This window comes from Carettochelys insculpta, chromosome 2 (genome assembly GCF_033958435.1).
Source record: "Carettochelys insculpta isolate YL-2023 chromosome 2, ASM3395843v1, whole genome shotgun sequence".
Taxonomy (NCBI): Eukaryota; Metazoa; Chordata; order Testudines; family Carettochelyidae; genus Carettochelys; species Carettochelys insculpta.
Window position 1 is genome coordinate 40,834,956 of NC_134138.1, and position 22,758 is coordinate 40,857,713.

At 45.8% G+C, this 22,758-nt stretch overlaps 1 protein-coding gene across 4 annotated transcripts in view; it reads right to left on the minus strand.

Annotated features, from left to right (window-relative positions):
- FZD6 (frizzled class receptor 6) overlaps positions 1-22,758 on the minus strand; it is a 42,147-nt gene that overhangs the window by 13,094 nt on the left and 6,295 nt on the right. Inside the window, exons 3-4 of one of the 4 annotated variants that reach the window (XM_074986820.1) lie at positions 6,605-6,801; positions 386-1,403 (exon numbers count right to left, since the gene is read on the minus strand). In XM_074986820.1, the coding sequence (XP_074842921.1) occupies positions 386-1,403; positions 6,605-6,801 (1,215 nt within the window). Of the gene's footprint in view, positions 1-385; positions 1,404-1,778; positions 2,003-6,604; positions 6,802-18,944; positions 19,781-19,876; positions 20,238-22,758 lie in introns of those variants that run through there. The other 3 variants (XM_074986821.1, XM_074986823.1, XM_074986822.1) reach the window with 3 other exon arrangements.

The following is a 22,758-nucleotide window of genomic DNA, read 5'->3' on the forward strand; positions in this document are numbered from 1 at the left end:
AAGGCAGCCTCATTTCCAAAAAGCTGACTAATTTTAGGCAGCTATGTTACAACATTTGGGAGAACGGATTTTTGGAATAGTTGTAAGGCAGAAAATTTCCACCATTACCAATTTTTGTGTGATTAAGGTCAAGAAACCTAAAAATTCTAACTATTGACTTAAACAATATTAAGTGCCACCAATCTTATCAGCTGGAGATTTCAAAATAAGTACTAGTTCAGCCAACATATTTAAATTATTACCTGGTCTGTAAATACTATATCGTGTTGTATTTCCCTGGCTTCCTCAACTTACAGTTTACCCACTAAATGATTTATAATGCATCTCAGTAAGTCTTTTTAATGCTAACATTACAATATGAATTACATAAAGCATTACTGCTTACCTGGTAAGGACAGGGAATATGGTACTGATCACAATGGTCAAAGACCCAAGTGGTCTCCCAGATTCTCCTATACATCTGCTCATAAACATGGCATCCAAGAAGTGCCACCAGTGGTACCAGGTATAAACCACTAAAGACTCCAATTCGAATCATAAATTTCTTTAGTTTTTCTTGGTTTCTACCATCATGCTGTATGACTTGCCGCACATGATTTAAAGAAATAATTCCAGCTAAAAGGAGAGAGAGACCAACAAAAACACAAAAGCACAAAGGTAGAAGGACAAAGTATCGAGATGCATCCAGGTCATAGAGACCAACAAAGCAAACTCCACTGATATTGTCCCCTTCAACTTTGTTCAATGCAAGAAGCATAATGGTGAGAAAACCAGGTACACCCCATGCAACTGCATGGAACCACAATGCCTTTTGTTCAATAGCTTCACAGCTCCATTTTCTTCCTGCTGCTAGGAACCAGGTGATTGTAAGAATCACCCACCATATAGTTCCTGCCATAGTAAAAAAGTACAAAAACATAAAAAGGACAGTGCAGGCTTTGTTCTGAGAGCCAAGAACAACTGTTTCACCAATTTCTAGCTTTTCATCTGCTTTGTTACAAGCACTTCTATTTCCCAGCAAAAAGCCAATGAAGTACATCAGAGACACTATACTGTAACAGACTGAATAATATATGATTGGCCTCTCTGGGTACCTGAACCTTTTAACATCAATCAGAAAAGTCAGGAATGTGAACAGAGTAGCACAAAGGCAAAAAACTGAAACTGTTCCAATGAAGCTTTTGGCAACATCCAGCTCATAATTTTTGAAGTACATATTGGGACATGGGGGTGCACACTGATCAATTCCCAGAAACTTGTAGCCTTGTCCACTGGAGGTCTGCAAATGCCGTGGACACCAAAATCCATAGTCCCTTCGAGACTGGTCTGGGGTCTTTTGCGTTCCAAGGACTTTCGTGGTTACAGCAGCAGTAACAGGAGCAGTTTCATCACAATCCTCCAGTCTGCACAGATTAAGTAAAGTGCATTACATTAATACTCTTCCAAAGTCAAAAGTTCCCTTATTTTACTACTCTTCTTCTTAAGTGAAAAAGCTGTTTGTGAGTAATGTATTTTTACACATTATTCAAAATTTAAGTTTGTGGAAACAAAGAGAGGTGGCATTTAGAAAAACTTCTAGTTGAGCCAAATAAAATCTTGAAGTTTAGAAGAACATTTGAACACAAAATGATTTATTCTTTACTAAACTTTGGTTTTATTATATTCAGCTGGAAACCCTTCAAAATTCTTAAATTACAAAAGACATTTTGCAGTTGTTTCTTTCCTGATCTTATTCCACATCAAAATTGTTTATATATATATAAACTCATGAAAAACACCTTTGGTAGATTTTCATATCTGGTTGACAAATGGGCGTTTGAGATTCATTGGAGATAATGAAAGCTTGAATCCACATATAGATGGCTTGAAGTGTTGAACATCTGGGATATACAGACTGTGTCAGGGCCAGGGTGGAGGGCCCCTCAGAGGGAGCCCAACCAAACAGAAGGGCCTGCAGGACAATCTCAGGCAGATGGGTGGGAGATGGCTCAGCCTAATTGGGGCCAGCTGGCCCCAATGACTGCACTAATAAGAGGCCTTTAAAAACCGTTCACAGTGGGAAGGGCAGGGAGAGAGTGTGAGAGGTGAGGAGACCAGTAGTGAAAGAAAGCAGGTTGGAAAGGAGCAGAAGACAGGAACAGGAACACCAGGAAATGCAGAGGGAGAGTGAGGAGCTGCAGCAGACTGAGAGTGGGGCTCGTTACAGCTGCAGCCTGGAGAAGGTACCAGTGGGAACTGTCTGGGGAAGTGGCCTGGGGAGAAGAGCTGCTGCACCAAGGACTAAGGGACTCAGCCCTTCCCACTAGCAGTTGCATAGGGTCCCTGGGCTGGAACCTGGCATGAGTGGGCAGGGGCCGGGTTCCCCCCAAACCACCCCTTGCCCCAGCAAGGGCAACTGGGCCCTTGAGTGGCCCAGTGGACTGTATAGAAGCCAGATGCCCTGGAACAGGACTGACTTTGTCACAAGACATTATATCACCTCTTTCATTGGACTAGGCCAGAGATTAACTGCTGACAACACTGTGTTTCAAACCACCTGCTCCCAGAAGGTGTTTGAAATCACCTATTTTGTGTGTACCCAGTAGCTTAACACTTCTTTCTCCTCCTATTGTTTGCAAGTCTGTAAGACCCCTTAATGTTCTAATTACTTTGAAATCATGAGATCAAAGAAGGGATAAACAATTTAGGCCAGTGGGAATTTACAACATTTTGTAGAAGTCCCACAATAACAGCAGCGTAAATGCATTCAAAAAGGAAAAGACTCATTACTGAACATGGAGAGGTGACCGTTTTAACTTTAAATCTGACTTCACTAATGGATCTGCTTGATTTCACATGATTTGATAGCACTTTACCGCAGGGGAAAAACGTTTAACAAGGACTGTATGTCACAGAACTGATAAGGACTTTCATCTTCATAATGCACTATTAGAAATTATCTAACAGAAAGAGCTACAGAAAATAAAAGGAGAGCTAATATAAAAGTTGAACACAACTGTAATTATTTTTACCCTAACCTTTTAAAAAATATATAGTTGTTGTGACATTTAGAATTTGATTGGCCAAAATGACTTTGCCTGTTCTCTTAATGACCATTTCTTCATTAGCTGGTGATGGACTTAATAGCCTATAGCAAGATTATGCAATCTTTACTTCTGCAGGAATACCCTTGCTCACAATGGGACAACTAGTGTGCAACTACTCACTAATGAATGTCTGAGTTTCACAATGTATCCAGAAGAGTGACATTAGATTAAGTGTGTGTCTGTAGAAATGGCATTGCAGAATTCCAAGATCATGATTTTTCAGTTTTTTCCATACCACATGTGCTCAATTTAAAAGCAGAAAGACTTTTGTTCCCTAAATGCAAGATGGACAAACTCAACTTGGGTTCCTTGCTTCTCATGCACCTTCACTATTAACAAAGGCTCTTCTGGACAGATGAGACTGGCCTGAAAATTCTAGGGACCAAAGTCCTTTCTAGTCATGCAGCAGAAACACCATGCATTGCAGCAATACTAGCTAATCTTACCAATTTACTAATTTCATTTATTCTTGTTCTGGTGGGATTGTCTCTAAGGAGTCAGGAAGGAGTGTCTATCTTACGGTTTTCCTTAGTCCGTAATACTCTTAGCACTCTCCATGATCATTCAGCCTTTGGCCTCTCTGAGGCCGACAACAACGCCATTTACTCCTAACTTCCTGGCATTTTGTGCTATGGATTCTGGTTTAAGAACTAGGCAAAGAATACCACCTCTCTTCCCATACAAACAGTAGATAGTCTCAACTTTAAGCCACTTTTGTTGGTAATAGAGCCATTTTGAGAAGCAATGGTTCCTGGAAAAAAAAGTAGTATTTGATTTTAAAATATCATTTAGAAAATGTAATTCTGAAGAACAATTCTAAGAGAGGTTAACAGCTGTGCAGAGTGGCAGGGATGAAATGCTGCAGAGCTTGAATATCCCACAGGCCTCCATGTATTTCCATGTTGTTGCTCAACCTGTCCCCTGCCTTTGTGTCCATATTAACCCTGACCTTCTTCCCTGTGCCTGTGCACAGTAAAGAGGTGATTTGTCATGGCCTGTAAGTGCCTATATGGGGAAAACATTTCTGATAGCATACAGCCCCGTACATTAGCAGAAAAAGGCATAAGACAATTCAGTGTCTGGAACCTGAATCTAGATAATTCAGGTTTAGAATTAAAACATGCACCTTATCTAACAGTGAGAGTAATTAATCATTGCAACCTCTTGCCTAAGGATCTATTACATTTTTCCATCACCTGGGCTACATCTACACTACAGAGATCTTTCGGAAGAAGCTCTTCCAGAAACTCTCTTCCAAAAGAGCTTCTTTCGAAAGAGTGCATTCACACACAAAAGAGCAGATAAAAAGACTGATCTGCTCTTTCGCAAGAGAGCGTCCACACAGCCCCCAGTCTTTTGAAAGACTAGGCCAGGGATCGAAAATGAAGACTGTTCTTTTGAAAGAAGGGTCCTGCAGAGCATCTACACACATTTGGTTTCGAAAGAGGCTTTCGAAAGGGGGTGCTCTTCCTCAAATGGGAGAGGTAGAGTGACTTCAAAAGAAGAACCACATTCTTTTGATTTACTTTGAAAAGAATGCTTTTTGTGGTTAGACACGTCATGGGTTTTTTTTGAAAGAGCCCCCTTCTTTCGAAAAATCTTTCGAAATAACTTGCTAGTGTAGACACAGCCCTGAACTCTTAAATCAAAACTGGGTACCTTGCAGAAACAAATGTTATCATTTCAAACAGAAATTATTGGGTGAAATTTGATTTCCTGTGTTATGCAGGAAGTCAGACTAAATGATGATAATGACCCCTTCAGGCCCTAAAAATCTCTTAATTTATTATCTCTGTGAGGGTTAGAAGAAACAGACAAAATTAAGATTTTGTGAAATACTGAATATTGGCATGTAGCATGGTTAAAGTAATGAGCAATTTAATTTGTTGAGCTAAACAGTTAAGATTAAAATAAAAGTCTTCTGGCTTAAAATAAAAGCCCACTTAGTGATGTATACGCAGAGTGATTTATATTTCATAGCACTGGACCATTGTTCTGTGAGAGCTGAAATACTTTCATGTAATTTCAGCTGTTGGATTTAGTGTGTGGGTGCTGGGTGGTGGTCATGATCTGGGACATACAGGAGATTATTCCTGAGGAAATTATGCACCATTGTTCATGTGCAGAATTCATGTCTGACACAGATTTCTTGGCTTCTCTGCAGAAAAATGGATTGCTGATGGGAAAGCAAAGGGAAACTGCAAGAGTAGTCATGTGTCCTTCCCACCCACACAGTGGGCATGTCATTTCAGGCTCCCAGAGCAGCTGGCGGAGAAGTAAATCACCATAGAGGTCGGGGCAGGACAGGGACGACCCAGCTGGTGTCTCCTACCCTGTACTAAGCTGAGATATTAGTCCCAGCTGGGCTGGAGGAGGCTGGGACTTCCTCTTCCCCTGCAAGGAGCAGCTGGGGACAGAGACAGAGCCACCCCTGAAAACCTCCCGTTTACAGGAATCTCCATATACACACTTGCTTCCTGTCCTGTTGTGGTAGGGCCACTGTTGGGGAAGGGGCTTCCCCTGTCCACCGACCATGCATCTGGACTGCCCATATACAGCCCCCCCATTATACTTCACCCCCCAAAAAAAACTCTCATCATGCTAAGACTCATCTCTTGCATCCAGATCCCCACCCCCTGCTCCCACCTGAATGCTCCCTCCCTCCACACAACACCTGTACATCCAGATCTCCTCACTGAACTGTCTACACACAAACTGCCCCAAGCAGAACCTGCTCAGCCCACATCTGGATTCCTCCCTCCTGTCCTCCTCTCCCCCTGCCTCCATGCTAAGCCCATACATACTTGGATCCTCTTGGGCTGAATCTGCCTGCCCCACATCTGGTGTACCTGCTGTGGAGAGGCAGCGTCCTGGGGGTATCTGGGGTAGACCAGACCCTTGTGCTGTGTCAGGTGCAGGCTTTCTACTGAGCCCCTGGTCTTGGGAGAGAGGGGCTGCAGAGTGATCTTCCAGCTCCATGTAGCCAGTGGCCTGTGTTCTCCGCTGCCAGGCTGGAGCCTCCACATTTATTTATATACACACAATATTTTAAAATATGGCCAGATTTTAAAACATTGTAGGTCAAACTTTTTATTTTTTGTGCACAGAATTCTCTCATGAGTAATGGAGGTTGGACTAGATGATTAGTTGGTACTCTCTAACTTAAACTCTATAATTCTTCATGAAACCTCTGTGAAATAGATAAGTACTGTTATTCCCATTTATGGATAAGTATGAATACAGAAATGCACGTTTTAAGCATCTTGTACTTCATTAATTGTAAAAAAGCTTTCAGCTCTAAGGACTTGAATACTGAGAAAAATTATATATATCCCACCCCTGCTCCCAGAACATGCATCAGCTGGGGTTTAATATTATATATAGTACCCACTGATGTCAGAATTACTTTGAAGCAGATATTAACACTTTCTCTGTTGCAGACTTTCAGTTCAACTGAGTCAATCTGGTGTGTTTGAAAACGTCACTTTCATTGCCTGTCAGAATAAAATGTACTATACCTGTTACACTCCAGTTCTTCAGGCCAGGTCATCCCAAAAGTGTCTATCAACTGTTTGCAGTCAGAGTACACTCTCTCACAAAGGCTTCGACAAGGGTGAATCACATGAATTTGCGCCATGCAGGCAGGCACAAATGCTTTGCACAGAAATGCGTGGACATCTGGGGAACAGTGGAGGTTCACAAGAGGAAGAAAAGGCTTTAGGGAAAAAAGAAATTTCAATTAGTAATTTTTGAAAAGAATAAAGCAGCAAATTTAAAATCAATTAACTCTACAGACCACATGCTATTTCAGTTATTTACAGTCCTAACACAATGGAGTCTTGATTATGGTCTCTAGGTGTTACTATTAAAGCTACAGGCAGATATTTTTTTACCCTACAGGAAATTTCAAGATAAAAAACTCCAAAAATTTTCAACACTGTAGCCATAAATTCAAACTATATTACAGATATTATTGACTCTAGCGCACCTATGTTTCTTTTATTCGAAGCAAAGGAAGCCCCATCTAAAAGGCACTCTTTATGTAAAATAGTTTATAGCACCAGCAACAAACTCAAGTATATTACAGTAGACATAACTCTAGAACTAAAAAATTTATCCTCAGACGCTAAACCCAAATAATTTTTGAGATCTGCTTAAACATCTCATATGAGAGCAACAAGGATTGAGGGTCCCTCAGCTAACTGTATTTAAGTAATAAGGAATATATTATTCTCAAAACAGCAAGCAATAATCGTTTTTTGGGTACAGAAAAACACCTCACAGAGCTCCTCTATTGATCCCCTGAAGGGAGTAGAAAATACAGAACTTCCTATTCTGCCTCAATGCGAGTAAGTCTATCTGGGAAGTTCCCACACTTCTGGAAGATGATGCTGACCACCTGTGGATGGAGGGACCCCTGCTGGCAAGACAAGAAGATCCTGCTAAGGAGGTCTGCCAAAGCACTTCTGGCCCTGGGAGGTGTGTAACTATGAGAGGGATATCATGTCATACACTTGAATGTAATACAATACCAATGCTTTAATCTCATAGTGTAGACATGGCCTTAGTTATAGGAGAACTACTCACATCTTTCACATGGGTATTTTTATATAGTTTGAGAGATCAAATTTTCCCACACAAGACATGTCTAAAATTGCATTTTAACATGACTAGCTTGCAATTTTTGCTATATAGACATATATACATAATAATTAAACTTCTATGATTTGAGACACACCCCAGTCCTAAGAGACAGAAACACAGACAATGAAACTGATTCCAATCCTTATTTTAAAATACAAGCACAGTTCAGGAGACCAAGCTTTCTAAACTACTATATTTTTTTAAAAAACAACTATTAAATTATAAAATAATAAATAGATTTTAAGATGAAAGGGACTGAGAAAGAAAACCAAAGTCCTTCCCTCACAACTCTAAAACAACTTATTCTGTGGGCAGGCCTCTTTTTTTCCTATCCAAATACCCTGCTAGAGGGCAGATGCTCAAAATCAAAAACTCTGAAATGTCTGAAGTCCGTAGATTTAGCTTAAATGTTCCACGTACAAAAGTATTTATCTTTGCAGCCAAGTGAGAAATATAAACTTTTAGTAATGGTCATGAATAAATGTGCGCAAAGGGTTAAACCCAGATACAACTGGTTCTCTGTTGGCAAGCAGCCAAGTGAGCCAGGGGAACTTTTGAATTGAAGCAGTTACCTGCTTAGAGTCCCTTTCTTTTGTGAGGCCACAGGAGAGACACGGACATGGTTTAAGTCTGAACCAGGCCTGGAGGATTCAGTAAATAGCCAGGCCTCAAAAGTAATCTGGGCATGCAGATACATAAGTAGAAAGGAAATGTGTAGTCAGACATGATCAGGTTATCTTTTATTTTAGATTTGGTGTGGGTCTTCTCAGGCTGGCTGATGTATCCACCCATAAACTATCGGAGGGGTAGCCGTGTTAGTCTGGATCTGTAACAGCAACAAAGGGTCCTGTGGCACCTTATAGACTAACAGAAAAGTTTTGAGCATGAGCTTTTGTGAGCACAGACTCACTTCATCAGCATCTGATGATGTGAGTCTGTGCTCACGAAAGCTCATGCTCAAAACTTTTCTGTTAGTCTATAAGATGCCACAGGACCCTTCGTCGCTGTCACCTGTAAACTGTAACTCAAACTGAATCTCAAGGAACTAATTCTCTGTGCGTTAATCTACCCATTTTTTTAAGTTGCTCTATAAGACCTAACAACCCAGTGTTCTTTATCATGTATATCTTTGTATTGTGGTAATAAATCACCCTTTTTAATGAAATGATTTGATTCGTGTGTCCTAGAAAAGGGTCTGGGTATAGGCATGCCTAAGACTGAAGGGTCAACTATCAGAGGTTGCAGTTTAATGTCTTGTTCTTTGTTGTCAAGTTCTCTCCTAAGGAAGGACTAAGAGCTTGGGGTTACCCCACAGAGAGACATCCCAAGTGTTTCCCTGGATTTTAAAGGGGGGTTTTCTCATGTGGGTGGTAGCAGCTATGTCCCAGATCAGGGGATCTGTGATCCTGGGAAGCTTTTAAGCAGAAGCCTTTTGAAACAAGATAATTTTTAAGGCATCTTCTGGGCCCCTACCTTCTGCACTCAAAGTGTCAAAATGGGAAACAGCCTTGACAGTAACTAATAGATATGTTTAAAAAAACAAAAACAAAAAAAATCACAACCTGTTTCAGAGAAATAAATATTTAGTTGGTCTTTTAAAGATGGCATGTGTTTCCAATGCACAAGAGCTATCAATCTACCACTCTTCTGTTTAATACGGCTCATTTTCAGCTGTATTAAATTAACATTTTATTAACTATTTAAAGCTTCTGCTACAGCTCTTATAATATTTCAGTGTGATACTTAATGTGGACTGTGAAGCTGTAAGTCTTAATTCTACAATATTTTGCCACCCTCATATACAAGATAGTTTATCAAAATTCTGATCTAATAATGTGAGCTATCTTTTAGATCTTCATTAAATAAGACTGGGTTAAGACAACCAAGGTGCACAAGACTGTAAAAGAGTCCAAGTTTAGATAAGGCTTATATATGTACCTAATACACAAGCTTCCTCTGTCTCCCCAGATTCCACATTAAAGATTGACCTTTCAAGCAAATATTCTTCTACAAGAGTGGTTGGGATCTGGGATAAAGGGGGCAGGAGGAGGTAGGCAGACTTTACAAAACCACTCGAGAAAAATTACTCCAATAATAGGGTGACAAAATGCCCCATTTTTAAAAGGACAGTCCCATATTTAAGGTTAAGTGGCTGGGGAGTGTGGCCAAGTGCCAAGCAGCTGCTAGTTACGTCACCTCTGCTGCTCACCCAGCTGTCCTTTATGCCCTCCCCCTTAATTGTCCTCTCCACCAGCCATTACACTGGGTAGCATGCAGCCAGTGATGGTCAGACCCAGGATGGGTGGACAGGGCACTGCTGGCCAAGACCTGAAGCACAGCAAAAGCTGCAATGATCAACCAACAGGAGGAGTGATCAATGAGTGTCACATGCTGCATCTTTCCCTGACAATAGCCTTGCACATACACCCCCATTGTAGGACACTGGACGTGTTCCCCTCCCCCCCCCCGCAAACAGTACTGGTGGGCAGGCAACTGGTGAGCAGCTATCTGGCCAACAGCAGAACTCAACAGTACTTATTGTGGAGAGACAGAAAAAACAGGACAGTTTGCCCGTTTTCAAGAAATAATTGGGACACCTGCAGGCAGGCTTTAAAACAGGGTGTCTGGTCACCCTATGGCTAGTAGCGCCTTTACCTTGCTTCTGGCTTTCAAAGAGCAGCTGCATAGGATAGACAATCACTTTTGGGCTATGAAACCAGCGCTGAATGGTGGAACTGCATCAATTTGTCCATGTGGGATGAAGAGCTATGGCTACAGAACTTTTCAGTGTGGAAATCCAGCTTCCTAGAATTGTGTGCAGAGCTGGCTTCAGAACGGCACCAAAAGGACACCAGAACAAGAGCTGCCCTCTTGGTAGAGAAGCATGTGCTAACCACTGTCTGGAAGCTGGTGACTCCAGATTGCTACCGGTCAATCTGGAGTTGGGAAGCTGGGAGCAGGAACTGTATTAATCCTAGTGTGCAGGGCAATAAATTGCACTGTACTCCAAAGGATCATAAATCTGGGAAATGTGTCTGAAATAGTGGACAGGTTTGCAGACATATGTTTGCCAAACTGTAGGCAGGCAACAGATGGCACATGAACTCCAATTTTATCACCAAACAGCCTTGCAACAGAGTGCATACTTTGCAACAGTATTGCATGAACTAGTACATTGATTTTCAAACTGGAGTCCATGCTGCTTCCAGACAGTGGATCCGGCTATCTTGAAGTGGGGCACAAGGCTTGGGACTACCCCCGGTACCATGGTGTCCCTTCAGTCCCCTGCAAGATTGTTGCATTAACACCAGCTTACTACTGGTAGGGAGAGGGGCAGCTCTGAACCCTGCGGCCAGATCCAGTTTGCAGGGGAAACAAACATAGCTCCACACAGTGCTGCTCCCACTTCCCCACTCCTGGGAGAATGCAGAGCCAGAAACTGCCCCCCTGAGGGCTTCCCTGCTGCTCCCATTTGCCAGAACTGCAGCCAATGGGAGTAGTGGAGGGCATTACCTGGGAGTGGTATGGAGCATAAGCCAGACAAGGACCACTCCCTACTCTCCTCATGACTAGCTTCCACACCCTCATTCCTCTCCCATGCACATCTCTCACTTAGACCCCTGTATCCCTCCTCAGCCAACCCCCCTCATCCCAAACACTGTCACAGTCAGACTCCTGCACTCCCAGCCCCTTCCTGCACCCAGCCAACCAGATCCATAGAAGCTGTAACTAGGTGTGGGGAGTGCTGCAGCACCTCCAACTGCAAGTGGTGACCATTATACATGCTATTTATAATTTGGTTCAATGGCTCTCTGGACCCCCAACAGAAAAATTGTTCCAGCACCCCTGGATAGAACTCTCCCCCAACAACTCCCCAGCCCTCTCCTGCCCTGACCCCCAGCAGTTTCCTGCACCCTCTTCCTACTCTCACCTTGCACCTCCCTCCCTCTCTCATTCCCAAGCAGATCCCTCCCACGCACTGATCCCCTCAATTTTGTTACCACCACTGAAGCTAGGGGAATCCAGTCTGTGCTGGTGTGGCTATGGTCTGAAGAAGTGGGTCTGTCCCACAAAAGCTCACCTAATAAATTATTTTGTTAGTCTTTAAAGTGCTACTTGACTGCTATTCTACTAGCTCTGTGACCCCAGAATGTTAATCTGTCTTGGGGGAAGCCCTGAACCTTGGTCCTCCCTCCCACCACCCAACCTGAGGGGCAGGAGTGGAAGTAGAATGAAGTGTCTCAGTTTGGACCACAACAGTAAGGGCTGAGCTGTTTGTTTTTGTTTGCTTCTCTGCTTTGAGACCAACTCCATGACCTCTCAGGGCTTGTCCAGCTGGCATACTTGGCTGATCTTTTCAGCATTCTGAATGGACTGAACCATTTGCAGGAAAGAGCTGTCATTTTTAATGTGCAGGACTAAGTAAAAGCTTTATGCATGAAGATGAAGCTAGGGTGCGCCCACCTTGATTATGGAGAATTTGACTCTCTTACAACTCTTGCCAATTTTATTTTTATTGCAGACAATGAAACTGCCAGAAAAATTGTGGAAGACTTCAAAGCGCACTTACACGGGCTTCATGGACAACTGGAAAATATTTCCCAGAACCAGATGTAGGCTTTGAGTGGCTCCAAAACCCTTTTGGAAACAAAGGGTACATTGAAGAGATCAGTGTCAAGCGTACACCCCATGAGGTACATGATCTTGTGGCTATTGCATCAGGTGCAATGTTGAAGCAGATTTCACAGAGAAAAAAATTAATGGACTTTTGGTTTCCACGTAGAGAGTACCCTGGGCTGTCAAACACATCTCTGAAGCACCTGTTGCCATTTTTAAATGCACAACTGCGAAATTGGATTTTCAAATACTTATAGGTTTGAATATAAATAAGAGAAACTGACAACGTGAAGGCAAATATGAGACTTTAGGTCCACAACTTAGAGCTGGACATTCCCTCACTGATGTCAACAAAAGCAGTACAATTCATTCCATTAGGATGGTAGATGGGATTAATAAAATAAATGGCAGCAGTTTTACATGAGAATTTACTATTATTAAACATAAGACCTAATATATGCCTCCTTGGCTAAGTCCACACTAGCCCAAATCTTTGAAATGGCCATTTCGAAGATTACTAAGGAGGTGCTGAAATACATATTCAGCACCTCATTAGCATGCCAGCAGCCACGGCACTTCAAAATCGCTGCGGCTCGCTGCCGCCCGGCTCATCTAGATGGGACATCTTTTCAAAAGGACCCCAGGAACTTCAAAGTCCCCTTATTCCTTATCAGCAGAGAGACAGCAGATAGGAATAAGGGGATTTCGAAGTTCCCGGGTCCTTTCAAAAAGGAGCCCCGTCTGGACGAGCTGCATGGCAGCGAGCCACAGCCATTTCGAAGTGCCGCAGCCACTGGCATGATAATGAGGTGCTGAATATGTATTTCAGCACCTCATTAGTAATCTTCGAAATGGCCCTTTGCATGACCATTTCAAAGATTTGGGCTAATGTAGACACAGCCCTTACATTATTGATGCATATTTACCTATTTATGCTTCAGTAGCCTAAGAATAATAATTTAGTATTCAGAGATAAATGCATTTCATTGCCCTTGCTGGCTGGATGGCGGACTGCTGGTTGAAAAAGATTGAGAACCACTCCACTAGTTAATCACCATGACCATTTCATACACAGCAACACAGGGTAATTTGGAAAGATGAACGATATATACAGAAAGCTGAAAGCAAAGATTTTCTTTCCAGATTACAGCATTACAGTGCAGGATGTTCTCTCAGGCACAGAGTGCTGAGAGAGCACACTGAGTTGAAGTAGCCAGATATCAGGGTTATCAGAAGAGCGGGGAGGGCAGCAAGTGAAATTTACAAGGCTTTGAGGAAGCACTCTGACAACAAGCAGCAATAATGTATAATGTGTGCCTGAATTGCTTCAGTGGTACATTCTGTGTATTTTTCCTAGGATGTTGTATTCACATTAGTGGGGCACAGCCTAGTAAAATGATTAAAATGCATGTACTCTGTGACTAAAGAATATTTATTTCTACAAAACACCTTTATTGATCAAGAGGCGTACACACACAAACACACAAAAACAGGCAGGAAGGTGTTGGGAGTGGGGAAGGTGTTGGAGTTGAAAGTTTTATTCTCTTTTGTTCTCTTTTAAACTTTGAACTTTTAAACTTAACAAGGTAACAATGTAAGGTAACATATTAACATGTAACATTGATTTTATTGATTGAATACGTTCTTCAATTGAATAGGCGTCTCCTGTTTTAGAGCTTAGTGAATTAAGAAAGAAAGAAAGAGTTTGGTATTGTCTCTCTGTTAATGAAGATTACAGGGTGATGTTGAAGGCTGAGGCCTTAATTGCTTGATTTACAATGCCAGTGCCTTTTACTCTGCTTTTAAGAATTGTTTGTGTGTGAAAGTAGTATGTCCGTGTTGAGATAAAAGGTGTGAAGATTATACCCAGAGCCAGATGGTCCAGAAAGGAGGGGAGAAGCATGGGTGAAGACAGACTCCACTGCATCAGAGGAGGACCATCAGTGCATATCCTGGTCAAGAAGTGATCAGAGTGTCAGACTGACGACTCTAAAGCATGGAGTAGGCACCACTAAGGACAATCGATTACAGGATGAGCCTTTGGGGGATGTTTTGAGAACAACTGGTATCAAAAGATAACATACCAGTCACAGACTGACATAGTAAACATCACTGGAGAAAAGGATTATAAAAGCAGGGTGCTTTGCCATGGGACTTCCGGTTAATCTTGCCACCAACTCCAGGAGAGCATTGGATTGTGACTGACAAGGCCCTGCTCCCCCTCCGCGATCAGTCGAGCTGGCCACGAGATCGATCCAGCCTCTGGATTAGTAACTATAACATTGTCTGGTGGGACTGCGTGTGTGAGTGTATGACTGCTGAGAGCTGAGCGTTGAGCCTTGCTGCCCCCAAGCGGCAAATTGCTGGGGTATCTGTCAGCCACCCTGGCTGTCCACTGCGAAGGGACAATTCGTCCTAGTGGTTAAAGGCTTGGATGGAGTGAGCTCTCAGCATTGAGTGGTCCCCACTATTGTACCGTGTGCGTGTGTCTAAAAAGCATATGCTACTGTTGCATTCTCAATAAATGCAGCTGCCTTTTCCCCCTATAAAAGATCTCGCGTACTTCGTTTAAGCACAACACAGGCCAGGCTGGGGAGTGAGTGGGGGCTGCTGGCAGGGGCGATGTTTGGAGCAGGCCAGGCAGGCTGCAACCAGGGGGTGTTGGGGTCAGGCCAGGCCGGGGGAACGAGAGGGAGGGCTGCGGCCAAAGAGCAGCAGTGGCTGGCAGGATTGGGAGCTAGCCCAATCCTCCCTGCCATTTGCCACGTGGTATTTCTTCTTGCTCACATGGTCTTCCACGAGCCCTGAGCAGGGATAGCAGAAGCAACATCAGCAGCCCACAGGTGCCAGGCAGGCAGCGCAGACCTCCAAGCGTGATGGCAGGTGGGAGGACTGAGTGGCTTCTGCCCCCTCATTCTGCATGAGATGAGAGTCTAAGATACTTGGGTCCCTGGATTACTTTGGTTAATCCAAATGGCATATGAACCATGATTTAGTCACCAGCATCCAAGGGAGCATGACTCCTTATGTCACCCCAAGATTATTTGGTTAGTCTTTAAAGTGCTACAAGACTGCTTTTTTTGTTTTGTGAACATACAGGTTAACACAGCTACCTCTCTGTGACTACTTTTGCATTACCTGTTCTCCGCAGTGGAGCACTGCGGTACTTCCCAGAACATTCTATGTCTTAGCTGTTTGCTTATCTGGTGGAGACGTTACAAAAGGTGAAACTTCAGTGTTACACAACACACCAACCATTTTCTCACTGACCTTTGCTAGGCACTTACGTCTGCAAGCACCCAAAGTATGGTGAGTGTTGATGAGGGGCTGGGAAGAAGAGGAGGAGGCACTCCACATGGTACAAAAGAACAATCTGTGCATAGTTGTAGTGGAGCTTTACTGGGAACTCACTCTAAAAATTATCCCACACTTTTACACACAGGGATCCATTCTATAAAGACCTCACTGCTGACAGTAAGTGGGGAACCACACTTGCAGCTTCTGCCCACAAAACCCCCAGCATAGATGAAGCCCCAGTAATAGCCCTGTTGCCTGTTCCCATCTTCTAGCAAACAAAGGCTAAGAACACCATCCCTGCCCATCCCGGCTAATAGTCATTGATGGACTTATCCTTCATGAACTTACCCAGTTCTTTTTTAAAGCCTGTTGTAAAATTGGTGCACACATCTGGTAAAACAATTCCACAGATTGACTGTGCATTGTGTGAAGAAACCCTTCCTTTTGCTAGCTTTAAATCTAACAGTTTTATTTGGTGATCACTAGCTCTGTGTTATGAGCAGTCAGTAACATTTCCTTGTTTACTTTTCCCACACCAATCATGATTTTAGAGACCTCTGTCATATTCCCCCTTAGACATCTCTTCTCCAAACTGAAAAGTCCCAGTCTTATTTGTCTTTCCTCATACATAAGCTTTTCCACCCCTTCATCATTTGTTGCCCTTCCCTGCACCTTTTCCAATTCCAATAACTTTCCCCCCATGGCAGTATGCAAGATGTGAGGGTACTGTAGATTTATATAGATTCAATATTTGTCTATCTGTACCTCCCCTAATGATTCCCAACATACTGTTCACTTTGTCACTGTACAGTCTACCCACCCAAGTTATGTGAGGGCTGCGTTCCTGAACAGGGAACACAAACTCTGCAAAAGCTGGGGGAACCAGGCAACAGCTGCACTCCTATGGGCTTGTGGAAGCCAGGACACAGACCAGCACAGGTCAGTTTCCTAGCTCCTAGAGTGGCAGGGTACTGGGGAGAATCCCCAGCTGGGGGAGCCAGGCGGGCAGACAGCCATGGTAGAGCACCTTCTCCAAGTCTTGCCCCAGCTGGGGAAGCCAGGGGCTGGAGCGGGAAGCTGGAAGAGGAGCTGAGTTTCCACCAGCACCCAGACACTGGGAACCCCAGGATTTTGACTTGTATTAATACAAGTAAAGCATGAGTCAAAATCTGGTGTAATGGAGGTCTATTATATGCTGAGAGAATGTTTGCAGAGAACTATCCATGAAGGAATCTAAGATGTTCCTTAGCCATGTCTACAGTAGCCGGATATTTCAAAATAGCCGTGCCAACTTCGAAACAGCGCCCGCCGCGTCTACTCGTGCCCAGTGCTATTTCGAAGTTGAAATTGATGTAAGGCGGCGAGATGTTGAAGTCGCTATCCTCATCAGGAGATGGACGCGGATCGTCTACACGTGCCCTACTTTGACGTTCAATGTCGAAGTAGGGCACGTGTAGACGATCCGCGTCCCGCAACATCGAAATAGTGGGGTCCTCCATGTCAGCCATCAGCTGAGGGGTTGAGAGACGCTCTCTCCAGCCCCTGAGCTCTATGGTCGCCGCGTGCAGCAGCCCCTTAAAGCTCCCCGCCCCCTGAGTTCCCGTGCAGGAAGCTGAGAGCGTGCGCAGGCAGCAGCACTGCCACGTGCCCAGCCTTAATGTCCTCACCAGCCCCAGCCCAACATCCAGCACCCATGGCATCTAGCCAGCCACCCAAGTGCCCACAGGGCACCCTGCCCCCAAGGGGACCCAGGGCTCCCAGCCTGCCAGCCAGCAGGGGAAGAGGCAGCGGGGCCCCTCCTGGACAGAGGCTGAGATCCAGGACCTGCTGGGGCTCTGAGGAGGTGCTCCAGGTAATTGGGAGCAAGAGGCAGAACACGGATGCATTCGTGCAGCTGGCTGAGGGCCTGGCTGCCTGCACTCCTGACCACATCAGGAGTAAGGTAAAGGAGTTGCGGCAGGGTTACACCCGGGCCCGGGACATGGCCAGCTGATCTGGGGCTGCCCCCAACTCTTGCCCCTTTTACAGGGAGCTTAGGGCCATCCTGGGCCCCTGATACACCTCCTTCCCCCCCCCCTCCCCCCGGCCACCCTTGACACATCGGGCAATGAGCCCCAGAGACAGAGTCCGCCCTGGAGGCCAGCCCTGCACCCCAGGCCGCCCCCAGGAGCCCACCCGGACACCGGAGGAGGAGGAGTCCTCCAGCGATATGGGGCTCCATATTGCCCTCCCCTCCCACAGCTCCAACAGGGTGTCCGCCCAATGGCTGTCCCCCAACCGTGGGAGCAGACCGTCAGGTATGTATCCCCCCGGTGCACACCCCTGGGGTTAAGGGGCGGGGACAAGAGACATGACCAGGGCCCTCCACACATCCAGATGACCATGGCCCCGAGGACAGCAGTGGCATGTCCCTCAGAAGAGTCCATCAGCCCCTGCCCCCCAGCAGGGCAGCACCATGCCCCATCCCTGGGGATGGGGGGAGTGGAACCTAGGGTCCCCTGGGGGGGGGGGTGTTGGGGACACATCATCAGCATCTCCTGGGAACAGGGCTGGGGAACCAGCAGCACAGGGGTTGGGGGGACAAGGGCCACGGGTCAGGGCCCAGACTAACAGCTGTCTTCACTCTTCTTCCCCCCTCTGTTCCACAGCTGCACCAATCAGAGGGCCCGGAGATCACCGGCGCAGTGTCTGTGGTCCCGGACAGCCCACCAGGGCCATCCAATCGGCAGAGCACGGACCAGCCCCAGGACGAACCTGACAGCGGCGGAGCCATCTGCGGGCGTCCACGGACCCCCAGCTGCTCGCCACCCTCTGGCGTCAGCTGAAGGTGTCCGAGCAGCGCCTCCAGGTGGAGGAGCGGCAGCTCCATCTCCAGGAGCGAGCTCTGGCCTGGCACCAGGAGGCTTGGGGGGCCTTCATGCGCACCTTTGAGGACATTGCATGGCACTTGGCACCCCCCGCTGCTCCGCCATCCTGGGGCCTGCCGCCGAGGGGGACCATGGGCCTCTGGATACCACCCGGCCCTATCTGCTGGTTCTCCCGGCCCCCACCCAGCCTCAACAGGGTCTCCGGCCGAGACGTGAGTCGCACCCCGCCACACCAGGCACAGGACAATAGGGGGTGTGTGGCCGAGAACGCTGCCCCCCCAAGGCCCCCCATCCTTGTAAATAGTTTTTGTTCTACCCCTGTTCAGTACCTGCCCCCCCATGTACATAGTTCCCCCCTTCTGTTCATAATTAATACAGATAGCACAGTTTTGTTTAAAAAAAGTTCCATTTATTGCACAGAAGTGTGGGGGAGTGTGCTCTCGGGTTCTCTGTGATGTGGGCATGGGGGCAGGGAGTGTTGTGGAGGATGGGGGGGTGCAGTGGGTGGCTCACCCGCAGCTGGCCCTGCCAGCGTTCACCCCACAGCGCCTCCTGGACCCAGATCCCCTAAGGGTCGACCTGGTGACTGGGGGCAGTGGGTGGCTGGATGTTGGCCCTGCCAGCCTCCACAGCCCAGCCCTGGAAGAAGGCCTCTCCCTTGCTCTCTACCAGATTGTGGAGTGTGCTGCACGCGCCCACAACCTGGGGGATGTTGGTGAGCCCTGCATCCAGGCGGGTGAGGAGACACCTCCAGTGCCCTTTGAGGTGGCCTAAAGTGCGCTTGACCACCTGGCGCACATAGTTCAAGCGCATGTTGAACCACTCCTGGCTGGCTGTGACACGGCCCGTGTAGGGGTGCATGAGCCAGGGCCAGAGGGGGTACGCTGCATCTGCGACGAGGCAGAGGGGCATGGTCGTGTCCCCCACAGGGATTTCCTGCTGGGGGATGTAGGTCCCTGCCTCCAGCCGGCGGCACAGGCCCGAAGCTCTGAACACCTGAGCGTCATAGGTGCTGCCAGGCCAGCCAACATAAATGTTCAAGAGGCGGCCCCGGCTGTCCACCAAGGCCTGGAGGACCATGGAATGGTATCCCTTCCTATTCAAGAAGTGTCCTCTGCTGTGCTCCGGGGCACGGATGGGGATATGGGTCCCATCCAGAGCCCCAAAGCAATTTGGGAAGCCCAGGCTGGCAAACCCCGCGATGGCAGCATCCAGGTCCCCAAGCCGCACGAACCTGTGGAGGAGCAGGGAGTTGATAGCGTGGACGACCTGCAGGGGAAGGACATGAGAGAGCACCAGTGAGGGGTGTGCAGGGTGTGTCTGGCCCTCCCCCCAGGACTTCCCCCCCTCCCCCCGTCCTCTTACCTCCATGAGGGCAGCCCCGACGGTGGCCTCGCCCACGCCAAACTGCTGTCCTACGGATCGGTAGCTGTCTGGAGTGGCCAGCTTCCAGACAGCGATGTCGACCTATTTCTCTACGGTGAGGGCACGTCACATGGGGGTGCCCTGGTGCCGTAAGGCAGGGGTGAGCCACTGGCAGAGCTCCAGGAACGTCTGCTGGCTCATTCAGAAGTTCTGGAGCCAGTGGTGGTTGTACCACTCGCCGAGCACCAGCTGCTCCCACCAGTCTGTGCTCGTGGGGTATCTCCACAGCCGCCGGCGGGCGGGACCGGCAGGTGGGAGGGCAGCAAGGTCTGGGGCTGCTCCCTCATCCCCTGGGGGCAGCTCATCTTCCTCAAAATAAAAGATGGTCAGCTGCCTCCTGCATGGCAATGAGCAGGGCAGCCACTGGTCCTCCAGGGGCAGGTGTGTGGGCTTCTGGCTGCTGCTGCTGAGGGCCCATGGTGCTTCACAGGGTGCGCGTGCTTGTGGCTCTGCAGACTGCATGCTGTGCAGGCTGAGTGTGTCTGGGAGGGGCCCTTTAAGGGAGTGGCTTGCTATTGCCCCAGAAGTGCTAGTCCGCCCTGTGACCCTCTCTGCAGCTGTTCCTGGCACCCTTATTTTGATTTGGGCCGCTTTTGTGTGTAGACGCTCCCCTCCAGTGCCTATTTCGATGTAGTGCTGTCCAATGTCGACGTTGAACATCGACGACACCAGCCCTGGAGGACGTGTAGACGTTATTTGTCGAAATAGCTTATTTCGATTTCGCTATATAAGCAAGCTATTTCGATGTAGCATCACAGTGTAGACGTAGCTCTTCAGTGATAACAGCTAATTCAGACCCTCCATCATTTTATGTGTATAACAGATGTTTTCCAATATGCATTACTTTGCATTCACCAACACTTAATTTCATCTGCCTTTTTTTTGCCCAGTAACCCAGTCTTGTCAGACCTCTTCATAATTCTTTATAGTCTGCAGTGGACTTAACTGAGTAGTTTTACCATCTGCAATTTTGCCATCTCACATTTTACAGATAATTTTGAGCATGTAGAACTGCACTCATCCCAGTACAGATTCCTGGGGTTAAAGTCTGGCAAGTGTTTTGCCTCTCTGTTCTGGAGAAAGCAAACCACCTTGTCATACTAAGAGTAAGTACTCAAATCTTGAAACTCGCCTTATTAGCAGAAAGTAGGATAATTTCGGTAGCATCTGCCAGATTTATATCCTTAATTCCATTTTCTCACCTTTTGGTGAAGTTTCACCTTACTACATTAACATCTTAAACATGTATATTAATGAACTTAAAAATCTTACACTACATTATATTGTTTAAGACAGGATGTACAGCATACTATGCCACCATCTGTAAAATCTTATGGTATGGTAACCCATGATCTTATCTTCTTTGTTAAAATTCTGAGTGAAAGTTACATGGAATAGTTATCTACAATTTAGTGTGTTAATATTCTAAGCCGGTCATCACATGGATTTCCTAACACTCACCAGTGGATGCCACTGCATTTCTTTTCTCCTACCAACCCCCTCCAGGTGCTCAAGATATCACAATCTAAACAGAGGCCAAAGTTTCCTAGTTGCATGGCTTTGTTCTTTAATGTTAAATTGATCGGGACAGATTTACTTCTCCCAACAATCTATTTTGTCAGAGAAAGTAAATTGATTGAAATTAGAAAAGTGTCTTTAGCACAAAAGCGTTGTCCTTCCCTCCCCCAGACCCCCAAAAGCATCATCTTCACCTGCTTCAATGAGTCAAGCAATATGATTTTAAAAGTATGTTAGAAGAATTAAAGGCATTGTTAATTTTTCCTGCTGCCGCAGTTAGGTTCTTTAGTTCTCCACTATAAGCACAGTTAACAGGCACTTAAAGAGCCCCATAAGATTATATCATTTTCCCCCATTCCTCAGCAGTATTGTTCTACATGCAAAAACAGTAGAAAATATCCAATAGTCTAATTCAAAAACATTTTATAACTGGCTTTGTATCATTTCCTCCTATAAGAGCTTTTATAATAGAATGAATCTTACAGGCAGGACATTTTCCAGATATTCAACCTAAGTACTATATTGAAGTTGGAAAAGGTAGAGAAAAGGGACACAAAAATTACCACGTTTATGGAACAGATCCCATATGAGGCGAGACTAATAAGACTGGGACTTATCAACTTGGGAGGTAAAGGGGGATATGATAGAGGGCTATAAAATCATGACTGGAGTGGGAAAAAAAAATAAAAAGGAAGTATCCTTTACTTTCCATAACACAAAAGAGACAGGGGTCACCAAATAAAATAAGCAGATTTCAAAAACAAAAAGGAAGCATTTCTTCACACAATGTATAACTTGCAAAATTCTTTATAGTCTTGCTATTCACAAGATTCAAAAAGAACTAGGTAGCCCATGGAGGATAGGTCCCTTGATGGCTACTAGCCAAGAAGGGTAGGAGTGACAGCCATCGCCTGTTTGCCAGAAGCTGGGAAGGGGTGACAGGGGATAGGGATAGGTCACTTGATAACACCGGTTCTGTTCATTTCCCCCAGCTACATCTAGCATTGGATCTTGTCAGAAGACAAGATACCAGGTTTAGACAGATCATTAGTATGACCCAATATACTGTTTGAGGATTCGTCAAAAGGGACTTGTCCATCATTGCTATAGCATAGTACATTATACAGCCAGAATTATCATCAAGATGTAATAAACTATTCTGCTACAGCTTCCCTGTCTAAGCAAGTCCTAGCTCTTTAGTATCTCAGGTCACCTGACTGATGAAAAATTGTTTAGGCTATTGCCAGTAATCACAGCATATGCATCCTTAAGAGACCTATAAGTTTCCATTCCTTTCTTCGTGA